General features: G+C 37.9%; 1 protein-coding gene across 5 annotated transcripts in view; it reads right to left on the reverse strand.

Annotated features, from left to right (window-relative positions):
- Lrp1b (LDL receptor related protein 1B) overlaps nucleotides 1-19,558 on the reverse strand; it is a 1,950,932-nt gene that overhangs the window by 161,264 nt on the left and 1,770,110 nt on the right. For all 5 annotated transcript variants that reach the window (XM_052726598.1, XM_052726596.1, XM_052726595.1 and 2 more), the window contains 2 exons: nucleotides 17,349-17,465; nucleotides 10,772-10,878 (listed from right to left, as the gene is read on the reverse strand). In XM_052726598.1, the coding sequence (XP_052582558.1) occupies nucleotides 10,772-10,878; nucleotides 17,349-17,465 (224 nt within the window). The remainder of the gene's footprint in view (nucleotides 1-10,771; nucleotides 10,879-17,348; nucleotides 17,466-19,558) is intronic.

The raw sequence follows: 19,558 nt of genomic DNA on the forward strand, positions 1-19,558 counted from the left end.
GTGACGTTCCTGGTTGACACAGGGGCCCAACATTTGGTTCTTACCCAGACCAAGGGTCCTCTGAGCTCCAAAACATCATGGGTCCAGGGGGCCACTGGGGGAAGACTATATAAATGGACTTCAGAGAGAGAGGTCCACTTATCCACCAGAAAAGTTACTCACTCATTCTTGCTGGTACCAGACTGTCCATACCCACTGCTGGGAAGAGATATTCACTTCCCAAATTCACTTCCAAGAAAAGGGAGCCTCCATTATAAACCCAAAGGGTCAGCCTCTCCAGGTACTAACCCTGAGTCTGGAGGATGAGCACCAGCTACATGAAGCCCCTCCAAAATCTCTCTGAATGGACCCCAAATGGCTCACCAACTACCCCTTGGCATGGGCAGAAATAGCAGGAATGGGACTGGCCACCCAGCAGCCACTGCTGGTGATAACTTTAAAGCCTACTACCACCCCCGTGTACATCTACCAATATCCTATGGCCAAGGAGGCAAAAGAGGGTATAAGGCCTCACATCCAGAGACTCTTATAATTGGACATTTTGAAGCCCTGCCAATCAGCATGGAATACCCCTCTGCTGCCAGTCAAGAAACCTGGCACCAATGATTATAGCCTGGTCCAGGACCTGAGAGAGGTAAACAAAAGGACTGAGGACATTCATCCTACTGTACATAAACCTTACAATTTGCTCAGCACCCTGCCCCCAGGACATGTCTAGTACACCGTACTTGATTTAAAAGATGCCTTTTTCTGCTTGAGATTGAGCCCTCAGAGCCAGATCCTTTTTGCCTTTTAATGGAAAGATCTGGAGTCTGGATTCTCAGGGCAGCTGACCTGGACCAGACAGCCACAGGGATTGAAAAATTCCCCCACCCTTTTTGACGAAGTTCTGCACCAGGACTTAGCAGATTTCCGTGTCAACCACCCAAACCTGACCCTTCTCCAGTACGTGGATGATCTGCTCCTGGCAGCAAGACAGAACAGGAATGCCTCCAAGGTACTGGGGCCTTGCTAAAGAGACTAGGGGAACTAGGATACTGGGCTTCAGCCAAGAAAGCCCAGATCTGTCAGCAGGAGGTGACTTACTTGGGGTACCTTCTACATAAGGGCCAGAGATGGCTAACTGAAGGACGTAAACAGGCCGTGGCTCTTATACCCCCTCCCTCTAGCACTAAGAAGCTGAGAGAGATCCTAGAGAGTGCAGGCTTCTGCCGCCTTTGGATACCCGGGTTCGCAGAAATGGCAGCCCTGTTATACCCCCTCACAAAGGTCAATGATCCCTACACCTGGGGCGAGAAGGAACAGCAAGTCTTTGATAACATCAAGAAGGCTTTATTGTCAGCCCCCGAGTTGGGCCTCCCAGACATGAAAAAGCTATTCACCCTATTTGTTGATGAACGAAGAGGGGTAGCAAAGGGAGTCCTAACCCAACAATTGGGCCCTTGGAAAAGACCGGTAGCCTACTTTTCCAAGAAACTTGATAATGTAGCATCAGGATGGCCTCCTTGTCTCTGCATGATAGCCGTGGTGGCAACCCTAGTCAAGGACTCTGATAAACTCACACTGGGGCAACCTCTCACAATAATGGCCCCACATGCTATAGAGACAGTAATCTGGCAACCCCCCGATCGATGGCTCTCAAACACCAGAGTCACCAACTACCAGGCCATGTTACTGAACCCTGAATGGATCCGGTTTGGGCCAGTAGCTTCTCTCAACCTGGCTACCCTGCTTCCCAAGAAAGGAGAGAAAACTGCAGTAGAGCACGACTGCCACCTAGTGCTGACTGAGACCCATGGCACTGGAGAAGACCTGACCAACCAGCCACTTCTGGATGCAGACTGCACCTGGTATACGGATGGAAGCACCTTCCTACATCAGGGGGAACGGAGGGCAGGTGCGGCAGTGGTGGACAGCACCAACGTGATCTGGACAAGGGCCCTGACCCTTGGGGCCTCAGCCCAGCGGGCTGAGCTAGTGGCCTTCACGCAGGACTTGAAGACAGCCAAAGGTAGGGCAGTCAATATTTATACTGACAGCCGGTATGGGTTTGCCACTGTGCACGTTCATGGGGAGATATATCGCAGAAGAGGATTGCTGACCTCTGTGGGGAAGGACATTAAAAACAAGCAAGAGATCCTGGATCTCTTAGAAGCCCTTCACCTGCCCAAGAGACTGAGTATTATACACTGCCCGGGACACCAAAAAGGAGATGACCCGGTAGCTCGGGGAAATAGGATGGCTGATGAAACAGCCAAGGCTGCTGCTCTGGGTGAACAAATACTCATCCTAAAAGAGCCTAGAGAACAGCCCCAAACCCCAAGATATAAATATTCAGATAGAGATATGGACATTGTTCAACAGATAGGGGCGCAATATGATGAACAAGAAGGAGCTTGGAGACTTCAGGACAAAACAGTCCTACCCCAAAAGATGGCTATAATGCTAGTGACTGACCTCCACCACCTGACCCACCTAGGACATAAAAAGCTCAGAGAGCTCTTACAGAGAGAACAGTTCTATTTCATAACCAACCTAAATTCCCTGATTAAGCAGGTTATGAGGTCCTGTGTTCCCTGTGCCAAGGTGAATACCAATCGTCGGGCATTACCAGAAGGAGTCAGAGCTCGAGGATCCGGCCCAGGAACAAACTGGGAGGTTGACTTCACTGAGATCCGGACTATATGGAGCTAAATATCTCCTAGTTTTTATAGACATCTTCTCTACATGGGTAGAAGCTTTCCCTACGAAGAAAGAAACGGCACAGGTGGTGGTCAAGAAGATCTTAGAAGAGATTTTTCCCCGTTTTGGCCTGCCCAAGGTAATAGGGTCAGATAACAGCCCTGCCTTCGTTTCCCAGGTAAGTCAGTTGGTGGCCAGAATATTGGGGCTGAATTGGAAACTACACTGTGCATATAGACCCCAAAGTTCAGGACAGGTAGAATGTACCAATAGAACCTTCAAAGAGACCCTCACTAAATTAGCGATGGGGACTGGCACTAGAGAATGGGTCGAACTCCTCCCCATGGCCTTGTTCCGGGTTTGGAACACCCTTGCTTTCTTTGAATTACTCCCTATGAAATCCTCTACGGGGGCCCTCCCCCAATTGCAGACCTGTTGGGGCCTGACATAGACTCCTTTGCTACATTCCCCAGTCTCCAGGTGCAACTGAAGGCCCTACAACTCATCCAGAATCAAGTCTGGAAACCGCTGGCAGCTGTGTACCAGTCCAAACCACCTAGTATGCCTCATCCCTTCCAGATTGGAGACTCTGTCTATGTCCACAGACATCAGACCAAGACCCTGGAACCTCGCTGGAAGGGAGAGGAGCCTGACTGTACAGCTGCATCAATAAACCTCTTGCTGTTTGCATCAACTGGACCGGAGTCTGGGTTCTTGGGGCGCCCACTCGAGAAGGTAGTACCCTGGGTCTAGGGTCTATCAAAAGGTTTGCAACAGTGTTTTTTTAGGTCCATTTGTTTGGAATATTTATTGCAAATCCTGTTCTCTGAAGTGATGTCTATCCTTGATACTAAAGTGTGTTTTTTGTTTTTTGTTTTTTGGGTTTTTTTTTTTTTGGTGTGTGTGTGTGTGTGTGTGTGTGTGTGCGTGTGTGTTTCTTTTTTGTTGTTATTTTGGGTTTTCTTTTTTATTTATTTATTTTTACTTTTTATGTAGCATAAGGATGGATCTTGTTTTCACACCCATTGTATTTGCCTCTTTTTTTTTAATTAGGAAATTGAGACCATTGACGTTGAGAGATATCAAATTGCAATGATTATTCCTGTTACTTTTCTCATCATTGTTGTTAGTGCTGTTGGTGGTGGTGCATCAGTGTGGTGATGATAATGATGATGATGATGATGATGATGATGATGATGTGTGTGTGTGTGTGTGTGTGTGTGTGTGTGTGCATTCCTTTTTGACTTAGCTAGTTTGAGATTATTTTTTTCCCTGAGTTTTCTTGTATGTAGTTAACCTCTTTTTTTGGAGTTCACCTTCTATCACCTTCTTTAGGGCTGGATTTGTAGATAAATATTGCTTAAATTTGGATATATCATGAAATGTGTTTATTTACTGTGCTTGACAGTTTTGTTGGGCATAGTAGTCTGAGCTGGCATTTGTAGTCTCTTAGAGTCGGAAGCACATCTGTCCAGGATGTTGTCTTTTAAAATGTCCATTCAGAAGTCAGGTGAAATATTAGTACTTCTTCTTTTACATGTTTCTTAGTTCTTTTTCCTTGTAGGTTTACTATTCTTTCTTTGTTCTGTACATTTATTGTTTTGATTATTATATGTCAAATGGGACTTTCTTTTCTGGTCCAGTTCATTTGGTGTTCTGTATGTTTCTTGTACTTTAACAGACATCTGTATTTTAGAGAAAATTTCTATGATTCTTGTAAATTTTTTTTGTGCCTTTGACTTGTGTTTTTTTACTTCCTCGGTAAAATACTTCCTATTATTCTTAGATTTGATTGTTTTATAGTTTCCCAGATTTCATCATTATTTTGTGCCAGGGGTTTTTAGATTTAATCTTTTCTTTAACCAATATATCTATGTCTTTTATTGTGTCTTCAATGCCAGGGATTCCTTATTCCATCACTTGTATGATGTTGGTGAAGCTTGCCTCTGTGGTTCCAAATTGAGTTCCTTTTTAATTTTTAGATTTTCCTAATTTGGAAAAATTCTATTTCTACTTTGATGTCCTGAGCAATTGTATTCATTTCCTTCCACCGTTTGTTTATTCATTTCCCCTTTAAGGGCCTCTATCATATTCATAAAGGCTGTTTTAAGTTCTTTTATTCTACTTTAGCTATGTTTGAAAATTCAGGGAGGGCAAGGTATGAAACAAACAAGAAGTCTAGGGGAAGCCTATTTCATATTGCCATCCATCTTTCTCCTACTGTTCTCGCACTACTCATCTCTTTTCCTCTGAACTGATCTGCTTACCATTTAGTTGTATGTGAGTCAGCTTTTCTATTGTGACATTTGCTCCTAAATGACTGTGTAATGACCTGTCATTGTGGCCACTTCTGCTTGCTCATGTACAAATTTCATTAGAAGTCAAACAGGATAACCCATACACTTTAGGAACCCCTCAGTTCTTTGTAGGAAATAATCAAGAGTGGCATTCACCTACCTTGGTATGAACATTGGTTTAAATGAGCTGTACATCCCAAGATCTTTGTGGACTGATATTTTTCTCATGTTTACAATAATTTTTTTTTCATAAGCTGTACATTTTCTGCTCCCACAATGACTTAGCAGCTTACAGCTATAGACATTCTTGGGGTGAAGAAGATAAACCATTGCTCTTCTTTCCAGGTTGATCCTCAGGTGAGGAAGGAAACTGTATTTCCTATTTTTTTTTAATTTTATATTTGCCAACAGGCATTTATTAGAGCTTCTTCCAAAGAATTGACATTTTTCTTCCTGTATTTTCCCAAATATTAAAGTATTATTACTTGCCAGAGACTTTCATAAGTGATAATGAAAAAAGGTAGTTCTTTCCTACGTTATATTATGAACTCAAAGACTAATATAAAGTACCATTTTCAAAACTACAATAATAAAAAATATATTGATTGTTAAGAAAAACAAACATGTATCTTTTAGAAAAGGCTTTTGAGATGAAGTTTTACTAGAACTGGATCTACCTCTGGGATAGTTTAAAGGTGTCAGGATAGTTTTAAATCCAAGTCATATGAAGGTGGTGGTGCTGTGGAACAGGAGAGGAGTTCTGCACAGCTTGTGGAAAAAGGAAGTCAATGCTGAAACAGGAGGATTGCTATTAGTTCAAGCTACAGTGGGATGTGTAATGAGTACCAGGTTAGTAAAGACTACCTGGCAAGCACAGGAAGACCCCACTTATCTCCAATAAAGCAAGACTTACAGACTATGTTGGGTGAAAGTGAAAGTTTTAGACCTCCTAGTCTAAAACTAGATCTCAGAAAACACTGTCAGATTTTTCCTATACATAAGGGGGTATGATTTCATCTTTGAGGCCTTTATTATTGACTTATCTACATTGTACACCTAGTTTCCTCAGTGTTTATAATGAAAGAATGTTGAATCCTTTCCTGTTTTTATAAAAAAATCATCACGTTTTTATCATTTTGTTGTCTGGGCATACTGTTGTTATTGATTTGCATATAATGAGTAATCCTTGCTTCCCTAGAATAAATCACACTTGACCATTGTGAATAATTTTTTAACAGGCTATTGGATTTAGTTTGTAAGTATTATGGTAAGAACTTTTGTATCTATGTTCATAAAATGTATTGGCTCATAGTTGTTTTGCTGTTGTTGTTGTCTTCTATGTGTGTGTGTGTATTTTCCTGGTTGTGACTTACAATTAAGCCCCACACGTATAAAGATCATTTATACTTATGAATCAAGTATTTAAAGCATCAATATTTCACAATTCACATTTCTTTCATCCTTCCCACATTTATATATATTCAAGAATATTTTAACTTGAAATGGCATTTGAAAATTTAAGTACCATACTAATAATAATCCATTGGTATGTTTAAACCACATGAAATTTCTTTATTTAATTAAATATATCACTTGGCAAAATGAGGTTTCAAAGTAGGTCTATATATTGAATTTATGTAAAACTAAACTTATATAAAACTTTTTCCCATTCTCTGTTTTTTGGAAACATTATTTATTGCTTAGAAATTCTATTTGTTCTTCAAAATATATCCTGCATTCTGAATTTAAGTTACATTATCTTTTCTATAACTTTTATTCTTTAAGAATTTTATAAATATATTTTGAATATATTCATTCTCCTCTACCAACTCCTTCTGGCCTTTTTTTTCTTTTAAGATTTCTTTGTTTTAATTTTACATGTATGAATGTTTTGACTGCATGTATATATATGCATCTTACTATGCAGTTTCTATAAAGACCAAAAGAGGGAGTTAGATTCCCTTGAAACGGTAGTTACAGGCAGTTGTAAGCAAGTGCTCTTATGCATCGAGGCATCTCTCCAGCCTCAAATTACATTTTCTTAAGAATATTAATATTATAGCAAACGAAAAGTAACTTTTGATATCTTATTAAGTGCTATTATGAACTCATAGATTTTATGCTTATTTGGTTTTCTTGCAGACCACAAGAATATATTATAGAAATTCAGCTGTGTATTAAAGCTATACATTGACCGGCCAAGGGTCTGTCATATGGGAAGCCATTTATCATGGAATATTTGGTGTTATCCAGTTTTTAATATTTCAGCTGTCTTCTGCTATGAAATTCTTATATGCTCAAATACTTCCAGAGTATTTTGGCAAACAGGTAAGCTTTCTCAGACACTGTTCTACTAGGTAACTAACTCCCCTGCTGAGCCTAGGAGACAAGCAGGCTCCTAGATGCATAGCATTGTTGCTTGTTCAAATGAAGCTCAGACCATGCCCTTCCCTCAAGCTAGGGGCATGGTAGAGAGATTAACTGAGGACAATAGGGATTTTTGCATAATCAAGTGCACTAAGGACCAGAGCAGAATTCCAGAGGCAGATACAGAACCAGATGGCCAGAGAGAAGAAAGACAGAGGTTCAGTAGAGGTCAAAGCAGATCTTTGTGGGGTTTATCAGGGCCAAGCATAAGGATCCAGGAAATATATAAATGGAGGATGACGAAGGAACAGAGGATGAAGATCGGGTCAAAAGAATAGGAGCTTACTAAAACTATGAGGACAGGAAAACTGGGCACAGAGAGGAGCTGAATGTGAGGACAGGGCTGAAGCTGTATAAATAGAATTTTGTCATAGAGGAATCAAGTTTACAGACAAAAGAACATAGAGTACACAGATTCCTTTCCCTCAGATACCCCACACCATATGTAGCATCTTTCCAGGACTCTGGGAGGAATTTTTCTCAGGGCAGGAACTTGGGAAAATTCTGTTAGAGTTTCAGTTCATTATAGCAACTTATTTGTTCCCTTTGTTAGTGAAGGCCCTTTCAAGCTTGTCTCTATGCCCTGTGTTCACTGGCCCTTTAGTCTTGTGTGCTCACATTCTAAAATGTTGTTAACATTTCATGTTGAGAAATTCTTTTCTCAAACCTAGAATTCCACATTCCTCACAGTAATAATTGGGAAATGATCTTTATAAATCACTGTGAACACTCGAGTGAGCATTACTACTGGATTTCTCTTTGTTTTATACTGTTTTTAGAGGTAGATAGTTTAGAAAAAAAGAAATATTAAGCAGGATCTCATACTGATATTTTAAAATTTATTTATTTTTTGTTGCTATATTTACTGCCAGTCCACCTAAGTTCAATACCTGGAGCCCCCATTGGGAAAGCAGAGAATAAACCCTCCCAAGTTGTTCTCTGATCGCATCTGTATCATGGCATGTGTTCATCATCCTTCCATGTGCACAATATACAAAAACCAATAAAAATGTAAGTAAATATTTTAAAAGGTAATTATCTATGTAGGCAACAGAGATATGTACTTGACATTAAATTAAGCTAATCCAAGCTTTAATCTTTATTTCATGTTGTTTTGAGAAGCTATCATTAAGAGTACCCAACACTGAGTATGTATGTATACATAGAATTACAGTTCTCCTAACTTTTACTACTTACTAGTGCTGTGGGATGTTCTGTATGGCAAATGTGTTGCTCTGATTGGTTAATAATAAAACACTGATTGGCCAGTAGGCAGGCAGGAGCAAGTATAGGCAGGACAAAGAGGAGAATAATTCTGGGAAGTGGAAGGCTGAGTCAGAGACACTGCCAGCCACCCCCATGACAAACAGCATGTGAAGATGCCGGTAAGCCACGAGCCACATGGCAAGGTATAGATTTATAGAAATGGATTAATTTAAGATATAAGAAACAGTAAGAAGCCTGCCACGGCCATACAGTTTACAGGCAATATAAGTCTCTGTGTTTACTTGGTTGGGTCTGAGCGACTGTGGGATTGGCGGGTGTCAGAGATTTGTCCTGACTGTGGGCCAGGCAGGAAAACTCTAGCTACATACTAGTAATATTATGTTTATGCAATTGTCCTTTCTAGCATTGTGCTAAATTCTCTTTTTGTTCATTTGCCTCACTGTCTTTATCAAACAAAATGTTGTTGTAGACTTTAAAGAAAAAGATAGAATTTACTATGGACTGCACTGTCTGTTAGTGAAGACCATAATAAAGAATAATTTACTGAGAGCATTGCTTTGATGACACTTAGTAACTGGAAACATTTCAACCAGGAAAATACTACGCCCAGGAATTTAGTGAATGAGATGAATGCTATTAGTAAACATATTTACTTTGACATGAACAATATTTTGGAAAGATTTACACTAAAATTAGATTTTGATTCTTCTATATTTTGAACATCTAGTAATAACATACAACAAGCACTTATAAGGCTCAAGGAAGTTTGAAGTGGCTGAAGCAAAATAAAAATCAAAACATTGCCATGGCATGGGTAAGTTAACATGAGATATAGTCTCCTGACTTGGGAGGGTTTAAGACATTTTTAAATGATAGATGCTAAACAAGTATGTGGCTGGTCAATGTAAACTATACAGTCTCCTTGTAAAATCCTGTAAAGGAGATTAGATTTTGATTTATGAATAGCCTTGAATGAAATGGATAATTTCCAATTTCTCTTGAGATATTTTTGCAAGTCTAAAGTTCACATTTGGTGGTCTTGAGGTAAGAAGTCACACATGATTTTGGCCAAACACTGCATTCCTAGCTGTAATTAGGATGGATTTTCCAAAATGGTGAGAAAATGAAAGTATCTGCCCTTATAAGAATGGCAGACTGGAAAAGCCTTACTTTTTATGCACTATTTCCCAAACAGTAGAAGTATGCTATGCTTTTCTCTCAGAAAGGGAATCAGTGGATGCTTAGGGAACTTAGAAATAAAACAAAAACCTCTAAAGCTTTAAGGAAGATCCTGTACAGTCTAAATTCGATGGGATGGTGTTTATGACTAGCAAATATGTGTAATTGCCTAGGAGGCAAAACGTATCTATAGCAGTGCTATGTGAGTGAAGGAGCAATGACTTCTATAATGAACTGAAAGCCTCTTTTCCTCTTAGGCTTACTTACATCCCCTGTTTTCCTCCTGAACAATTAAGAAACAAAGAAAATCCTTTAAAGTGATTGTTCCTGAACTTACCTCAGGTGATACAAGCCAAAAGCCGGTATCATTTCAGTATGATTAGTTTTAAAGCTTCACGGAGTCACATGATACATAGCAGGGAAGCCTAGGCACAATTCAAGCTTGCAGAGTTGTCCAGAGAAATTATCTCCTACTTTCACCTAAAGCATAGATCCTATAATAAATGGATTCTGATCCATCATCTTAGGGAATCTCAACCCATGATTTCATGAAAATCGATGACCCACAGTAAAGTTTATAAGACTGTAGCCACTGAAGAAAGAAATACTTTAAAATGCATAAAATATTAGTAAGAGCTATAAATACTCCAGCAAGTTTATGAACAAATTCACAAATGTTGCCATTTGGGACACCAGCCATAGGGAAGAAGATTTCCAAGCATCGTATTCCCTGATCAGATATCCAACAGTGGAGAGAAAACCCACTACAGAATTAGTTTTCAGTAGTAGCATAGTTATTGTGTGAGGACTGTACAGCATAACACGTAAATTAAAACTACCTCAGGGCATCCAGAGCAGGGTGCACTACAGAGCTGCCCTTGGTCACACTTACTGTACTGAATGATTACCCTGTATGAGACCTGATTTGCCTCTCTGTGTGTATTCACGGAGATCCCTACCTCATCAGAGCCATCTGCACAGTCAAACTCTCCATCACACCAGAACCTTGAGGACACACAGTCTCCATTGCTGCAGAGAAAGTCTTTCAATGTACAGGTCTGTGGCTCTGGAGATGGAAAGAAAGCATGGGGTGAGTATGTTTTAATCAGCTGCATCCTGATCAACATGAAGAGGTAAGAGAAAAAAAAAAGATGTTTGGGCAAGCAGAAGCAATGAGATCATATGGGGGAAAGTCTCATGAAGAATCTATGGGACATAATATACTAATTTTCAAATGTAATTTTAAAGTCATTAATAGAAGCAACATGATAGGAAAACTAGGCATTGATACTGACTTTTAATTATGTATGCTAGGGATTTTATTTACCTAATTTTGTCATAGGAGAATCCAGGGTTCATAGGACAAGAAGGGTATATAAACAGCATTGGGAATGGGTGGGTAGGCTTTCTTTAAAAAATGAGCAAACAAACAAAACTAGCTTATTTGTTTGTGTAATTGTTACCTTTTCCCCTGTATGATTTACCTGTCAATTTTGAAAAATCTGCTCACTATTGATTTAATTTTAATTGGTCATATTTCCTTTAGGACTGAAATAAAATAGCATGCCTTAATTCTTCACTTCAGTCTTAGGGGGGTGTGTTTTGTGACAATGTTGAGGTCAGATTTCAGAGCTTGGTTCCTGGAAGTGATCAGTGTAACAGTTGAGCATCACCTTTCTTCAAATGGGAGTCTTGGATGAGAAAAATCAGCCTCTGTTTTCTCTAATTTTTGTCTTCTTAAAATGTTTTATTTATATATTTTAACATTATTGATTATATACATCCACTTTTAGGTATTACATAAATAAATACACTTTAAGCATATTTCCAGTCATTGTCTTTGCAGCTGTGGCCCATGCAATATTATCCTTGTCCACATGAAAGAGGAATAAGTAATAGATATCTAGCCTGAGGTACACATACATGGAAACTTATGCTCTCCATAATCACTATGAGCAGCTTAGCCTTCTATTAGAAATAACTTTACTTGAGCTGTTCAACAATACAGCCTTCTTTAGACATCTCTTTCTATGAGCTATTCAGTCTCTGAGCATTAGAAGTGCTTGGCTGGGGTCATAACTCAAACATTTTTGTAAACAGGAACTATGGAGAACTGTGGTAATGTCACGTTTAGCAAAGAGTACTTTGTTCTGCTTTAGAATTGACCATATCTCAGCATATGACATTTAGTCTATAAATAAAACAAAATGTGATTCAGAGGAATGGGAACAAGTAACTATCTGGACTAAATAGTATATACCTACAATTCCAAGTTTGAGTCTAACTTGGAGAGTATAGCACATTCCAGTCTAGCTTGCCTGCATAGTAAAAGCTTGATTCAAGGAAAAATAAAGCATAACAGCAACAACAACAAAAACAAACAAACAAACGCAAGACCCAGAAACCAAAGCAAATAACAACAAAAGCAGATTTTTTTTCTTTTTCAAAATTTGTGTTATTTATTTATTTTATGTGCATTGGTGTTTTGCCATGGATATCAGGTCCCCTGGTACTGGAGTTACAGACAGTTGTGAGCTGCCATGTGGGTCCTGGGAGGTGAACCCAGGTCCCCTGGAAAAGCAGTCAGTGCTCTTAACTGCAAAGCCATCTCTAGGAGCTGGGTGGTGGTGGCACACGCCTTAATCCCATCACTCAGGAGGCAGAGCCAGGTGGCTCTTTGTGAGTTCTAGGCTAGCCTGGGCTACCAAGTGAGTTCCATGAAAGGCCCAAAGCTACACAGAGGAACCCTGTCTCGAAAAACCAAAAAAAAAAAAAAAAAAAAAAAAAAAGCCATCTCTAGGCTAAAATGGATGTTTTCTAACAGGTCTCTCTGATCCTTTGTGTAGTGGGCATTATTATAACAAATCCTTCTCATGTCTTTAGAGCACACACACACACACACACACACACACACACACACACATGCACGCACGCGCTAAATGCTTAGAAACTACATAGGGGGCTGCAGAGATGGCTCAGTGGTTAAGAGTACTGACTGCTCTTCCAGAGGTCCTGAGTTCAATTCCCAGCAACCACATGGTGGCTCACAAACATCTGTAATGAGATCTGGTGCCCTCTTCTGGCCCACAGGGACACATGCAGGCAGAATACTGTATACATAATAAATTAATAAATCTTAAAAAAAAAAGAAACTACATAGGAAACATTCACATACATGTGCTTGAGTGTGAATAGGATTCTTTCTGCTGCTGTTATATCTTGTGCTTACTCTATTTAAAAATAAATATATTTCCTATGAACTAAACGGATTCATAGACTTTGACATATTTTACTGTATGGAGAGTTGTAAAGTTCTGACATAATATTATAAATAAGTTATACAGTCTGTTAGAGGTATTTGCTTAGTAGTTTCACAGTAAAATAAATTTAGGATAAAATCTTTATCCTAAATCATTTGATTTGATGCTCCAGTAAAGAAGAGAGATTACTATTTGTCATGAAGATATTTTTAATTGACAATGGAAATTCTGAGTATTTTGGATACGCACTAAAATTTACATGTATCTATAAACAGCACATGTATCTATAAACAGTAATGATGGTACCTCGACATGCATACAGGTGCCATTGAGGAACAGAGTATGTAGTATTTTTCTAATGCTCATTTACATGTCAAAGAACATTTACTTGTCTTTAGATAGCTGAAAACAAAAGTCTTTTAAATACATTTAAATCACTTATTTTTAAAATTCCAATCACTTTATAAAATCTTTAAGCCTTTTACATAAAGTAGAACAGTTTTCAGATTTTTGGCCAGGTAGCAATATTTGTGCATATTAGAACTGCAGCACTGGAGTGGCTGTTCTGGCGGCTAACATAACCCATCAGGAAAGAGAGTCTGGATGGAGCCTTTTTCCCTAGAATCACTAAAATCTTGTTCCCACCCTGTCTTTCATATAAACTGTATATCTATACAGAGTGTGGATAGGAATCCAGCTGATGAACTATCTACAATGTTTTCTGTAAATCTCAGGCACATTGACCACCACAAAGTTTCTATGGGGTCCCTTTTTCCTGTTTTCAAAGACCCCTGGATTTCAAAGTAGCAGTGAACCATGGAGGTTACCACACAGAATGGCTAGTTCTTTATATATGAAGGGAGGCAAAAGCACAGCCTCAGCATTGAAAACTGCTTTCAGAACCACCCTTCATGAAAAGAAAACACTTAAGTTCAAGAAGTAAATAGAAGTTCCGAACCATGGACTTCACAGGACAGCATGGATATACAGTCTCTAGATTGTCTACCAAGCATCAGTTACTCTATGTTCAACAAAAGTTATATTAGTTGGGTGTCAGTAAGTTAGGATTGTTACATTTATTGTAAAGGATATGCCATAAAATATTTTGATATATATTCAGTGTGAAGATGCTAGAAATTCAAATAAACTAGAGGCAACTAGTCAATGTACAAAATAACTAATTTTGTGATAAAATTACAGGGCATTTAAGAAAAGAAAATTAGCTAATTAATTCAAAATATATTAAACAATTTTTACCTACATTGATTATGTAGCAAACAGCAGTGGCTTATATCACATTTTTTATTGATAATAAGAAAATGGTGAGACATTTCAGGCATTTTTCAAGACTGGCTTGGATTATGAAATGGTTCCAATGACAATGACATTTCCTTGATTTTAGAGTAGAGATCATTGCTAAAGCAATAACCATTGAACACTTAGCAAATGAAATGATCAGCAGATGAGGATCAATGACTGTAGACCAGTCATCCTTTGTGAATGTAAGAATGCAAAAACATATTTGACTTCACACACTGCTGGAAATTAATGGCTCCACTAACATTTGAATTATCCTCATGCATACAACTGAAGTTTTTGTAACCTAATTTAAAACAAAATACACTAAGTTAGATTCATAAGCAAAGCAATCCAAAAGAGAATGTAAGAGTATGTGGGTGTTTCTTAAGTGCAAAGCAAAACAAAAGAGAATTTAAGAGTATGTGGGTGATGTTTCTTAAAAGTAAAATTGATTTACCATTTCTTATATGTTTTGTTCCTTAATATAGGATTAACAGGAAGTGCTGAATATGCATCAAAGTGTACATTAATGGTCAACAGTTTTGAAAATATGATAGCATACCACTACTCACATGTATGTTCATGCATTTATGATGTAAAATTTTAGGAATTATATAACCAACATACAGTGCATATATGTTTAAATAATGTTATATATATAAATATACATTTACACTAGCTTTCATATGAGAAATTGGAAATATATTGATGGCATCCTAACACAGTAACATATACCTGAGCTATTTTTATCGTTTTAATCTCTTTGTGATAACTTCTTCACTGACAACTTTTTGCTCGTGTAAAACTGCTAGTGTTTGATATGTTTAAATGTTTTATTCACTTCTGGTTCTTACAGGGTAGAATTTTCAAACATCCAAACTTCAAAACTATCTTGGTGAATACAGATCCCTTCATTTTCATATGCATTATACGTTTAACATGTTAATCTACTGTGATACTTGTCTTGCCGTGTACGTTCATCTTGAATATGCTTCTGCTTTCCTTTGCCCCAACTGTACTGTAGTTCATTCTTACATACTGTTTTGTCTCCTTGAAATGTCAGTATTCCTTATCTTAGTCAATAAGCTCAGATTAAATATAAAACTCGAGGTCACACATAATTAGCTATTTTAAATGGACATTTTCCTTTAGTCTTTTTAATGAATATGTTTTCAGTGACTAGTGAAGTTAGAGTCCTGTCACCTCTCTTTGGTCACAGGATGACTTCTGCATGTCTGAATAATAATGCTCAGCCATGTTGGGAACCCCAACTGATGCACAGAGAAGCTATCTCAGTCCTCACTCTTCTTTTCCTTTAGAATTAGATTAGAGCAACAATCTAATTTCTTGTGTAATTTCAACAACTCAGTGAACAAAGACTACCTTAGCTGGGCCTGGTGGTGCAAGATTATAATACCAGGTACTCTGGATGGTGAGGCAGGAAGATCACAAAACTAAGGACTGCTTGGGCAACACAGTAAATTTAAGGCCCATTTGGTTAATGAGCAAAATTCTACCTCAAACTAAATGTAAAACTTGGTAGAAAATTTGCCTGGGATGTGTAGATTTCCTGGTTCAATCTCTAGTTACAAGCAGAAAAGAGGGGGAGGGGAGGACAGTGGAGGAAAGCAGGGAGAAATTTCACCGAGTGAAATCTCCAAGGTTTCTTCTCACCTACCCTGTTGTCCTCAGTATCCTTCAAAATGAAATGTTTGTTCAAGGTATCTATATAATTAAGACTAATCACATCAAACAAATCTAAGAAATATCTGATGCATCAAGTATGTACATTCTTGTATTTTAAATTTATTTTTCTTTTATTAATATCATCATAAGTTCATCTAATTTTTATTTTAGTCACTGGATTTATAAGAGAACCTACTTTATAAAGGTGGTTTTAATTGATGATTAAATGAGTCTAAAACTTTAACAAGTCAATGCAATATTCTTTACATTTGTAAACCGTGATCCATTAGGAATATATATATATATATATGAGACCTCACTGGGTGTTGTCATATTCAGATATAGCAAATCATTTGATTGTCAGGCACAGGTCCCACTGCACCAAAAGTTATTTGAGACATTAACACATGTTGTCCAGGCTAAATATCCAAGTGATTCAATAAGTTTTTCACTCCACCAACTACAATGTATTGCTCTGCAGATTATGTCATTGCCTCCTGGGAATGATTGTTATTAGTCCAATGAGATGAGGAGCAGATATTATTGTTATCCATTGGCATCAAATCATCTTAGAAGGGAACAAAATTAGATACTTAACAAATGTAATTTGGTTATTTTCTCATTTTAACCATGGTGATATCACTTTTTCTTTATATATAAAAACACTGATAAGAATTTTACTGAAAAGCTAATGCCGAAGCACAGATACTCTGGCTCAGTGAGAAAATAAAATTATTGGATAATTATTGGTATCAAATTTATTGCCTAAAAGTTCAGCAGGCAAATGCCATCAGTGTTATTCTGTTTTTTGAGAAAAGCATCCTGAATGCAGATGGTGTTCACTACTCCAGAGAGGATAAATGATAACTTACTGAAAGATGCTCTTGGGTGAATTTGTAGTGTGAAAGGATTGAGGCAGAAATGGAATGAATAGCATCCGTTAAAAATGATATGTGTTGTGCTGTCTGCACATCAGTCAGCTCATTGTATGAACTTGCATCAAGGGCTTTCTTCATTGCATACTAATGGGCTGTATTAAACCTCATGATACTCTTCTACCAATTCTGCGAGCAGAAAGAAAATAACTCCCAGGGTAAGCATTCCAATCATTTTATGCTTTAAGAATCAGGTCAATTTATTCTGAATATTCTGTCCAAATGTGCATATATGTATAAAAATGTGAGCTTCAGGACAGCGGGGTCCAAATTTTGCCTTAAATGAAACAAAAATTGCTATCCTGCTTATTGAATGGGTGTCAGGCTTGCAAAGTCATTAGGCAAGATTCACTTACTGCAGTTTTCTTCATCAGAATTATCGCTGCAGTCATTCTGGCTATCACACCGCCAGTGATCTGGAATACAGTTGTTGTTCTTACACTGGAATTCATGAGGTCCACAGGTCTTTTTATCTGTAATGAAAGAACTCAAGTTTGCGTGGTTGGCTTCCATTAAGACTTCCTTACAATATTCTAATTGCTATGTCAATGCATGGTATATTACCACTCAGGAACCTTGATTCAGTTACTGATCGAGAAGCATTCCGAGGGGAGAGTGAGCTGAAGTGCTGAGTCCACTTGACCTTTTGCACTTGTTCCATGTTACCATTGGGTAATTAGAAAGCAGTTAAACCAATGAGTGATGTTTACATTAATGTCAAAATTGTCCCAAACTATACTTCTATCTCTGATATCCACTCTGCTTCCATGTAATGTAGCAAATTATTATTAATATAACTGAGGGTTTATTCTGTCCTGTTTCACAAAGAGCTTATAATCATACACTATCCATGTACAGCTACCTGCTCATCAATAACAGCATGCATGTTATTGGTCAGTCCTGGCTATGATCCACTCATAAAGTTGTAGATTATGTAGGCTGGGTGTGCATTATCCAACCAGCTTAGGATGAGAAGCATTTTATGTTTCAGATTTTTACACCCATGTAAATATGAGGAGGTATTTTTTGGGTAGGTAGCAAGGTTAACACAATTCATTTATTTTTCATAATATATATCATATATTATATAAAATATGCAACACATACCATATAAATGTACAATATATATTATATAAATAAAGTGTAAATATATAGATAAAAATATTACATATACATTTATATATTATATGCAAAACACGAATTTATACAGCCTTTTCAATGCTCCCATGCTGTGACCTGAGTCTGCCACATGAAGTCAGGTGTGAAAATTTCTTCTCATGGCATCCAAGTCATGCTCATAATCTTTTAAGCATTGAACCATTTCAGAATTTAGACTTTCAAATTTGGGGTACTCAACCTATATCAATGTCTCTTAGTGTGTGTACAAACAGGAATATTGACAAGATGACATTCTACACAAAACTTCAAGCAATTCCCTGAAGTCTAAGGAGAAATATTAACAAGGCTTTGACTGTCCATAAAATCAACAGAAACTCTTTCAAGTTTAGGAATCTGATGAATTTTCAGTACCTGTGAATGGCATGGAAAATGCTATAACAAGTTTATGTTTACTCCTGATTTAGTACTTTGTGCAAGTTCAGTTAAAATTAATATGAGAAAAGGTAAGCAATAGAAACATAAACTGAAATGAGAGTTTCTACACTTCTCTAGTGTCAACTTCATTGTACAGAGTGTGAGCCAATGCTTTTGTGCTTTGGCTGCTCTCTGTAGAATCACTTAGAGTTATGCTCTAATGCTGGTTATGATTTAGCAGGGTTGGATTGCTTTCCCCTGTTACTGAGGATTAAGCTCAGGGATTTCTAATGAACTGTGTGGTTTAGACTGACTACATATGATCTTAAAGTCAAGATCTTATAAATTCAATAAAAAATTATAAACTGAAATCCCAGTTTAGGACATATTTCTCTCTTATACATATAGATCAGCTTCTCAGACAGTTAAATTAAGGATATGAAGTGTTCTTGGAAAGATCCACAAACTGAAAACTTGGGCCCCCAGGTGGTAGAACTACTGCCAGGTGATTGGATCCTGAAGGCACCAAACGTTTCAGTGGTGGCTATAGACAAATGGTTACTAGGAGTTGGGGGCTTTTTGGAGTGAGTAGGTCATACGGTCCTGAAATGTATATTTTGGCCCCAGCTCCTTCCCTGAATGGGTCTGTGGACTGCTCCAGATGAGCAGCTTTGCCCATTCCTTTACCTTCGTCCTTCATGTTCATACCACTCTTGGGGCTAGAAGCAGTAGTGCTGGATACTGAATATTTTTCTTTTACGTTATTAATGTCTGATATTGTGTCACAGCCTCGAGGAGCTGAGTTGTATAGTCTCAGCTGAGATGGGCAGGGAAGCCTACATTTCCAGACCATTAAAACAAGTGACTTGAAAGTGACAGTAGTTATTTAGTGATGGTTGTTACTCTGTATTCCAAAAATCCACAGTGTAAACTTTTGACTCCAATTGGTAATGAAAAGCAAAGTGATTTAGGCATAATTTAGAAAATTAAATAGTAAATATCTATTCTGAACTCATCCCAGCTCCTGGCTAGG

This window comes from Peromyscus californicus, unplaced genomic scaffold, assembly GCF_007827085.1.
Source record: "Peromyscus californicus insignis strain IS unplaced genomic scaffold, ASM782708v3 Scaffold_7__1_contigs__length_154581171, whole genome shotgun sequence".
NCBI classification, from domain to species: domain Eukaryota; kingdom Metazoa; phylum Chordata; class Mammalia; order Rodentia; family Cricetidae; genus Peromyscus; species Peromyscus californicus.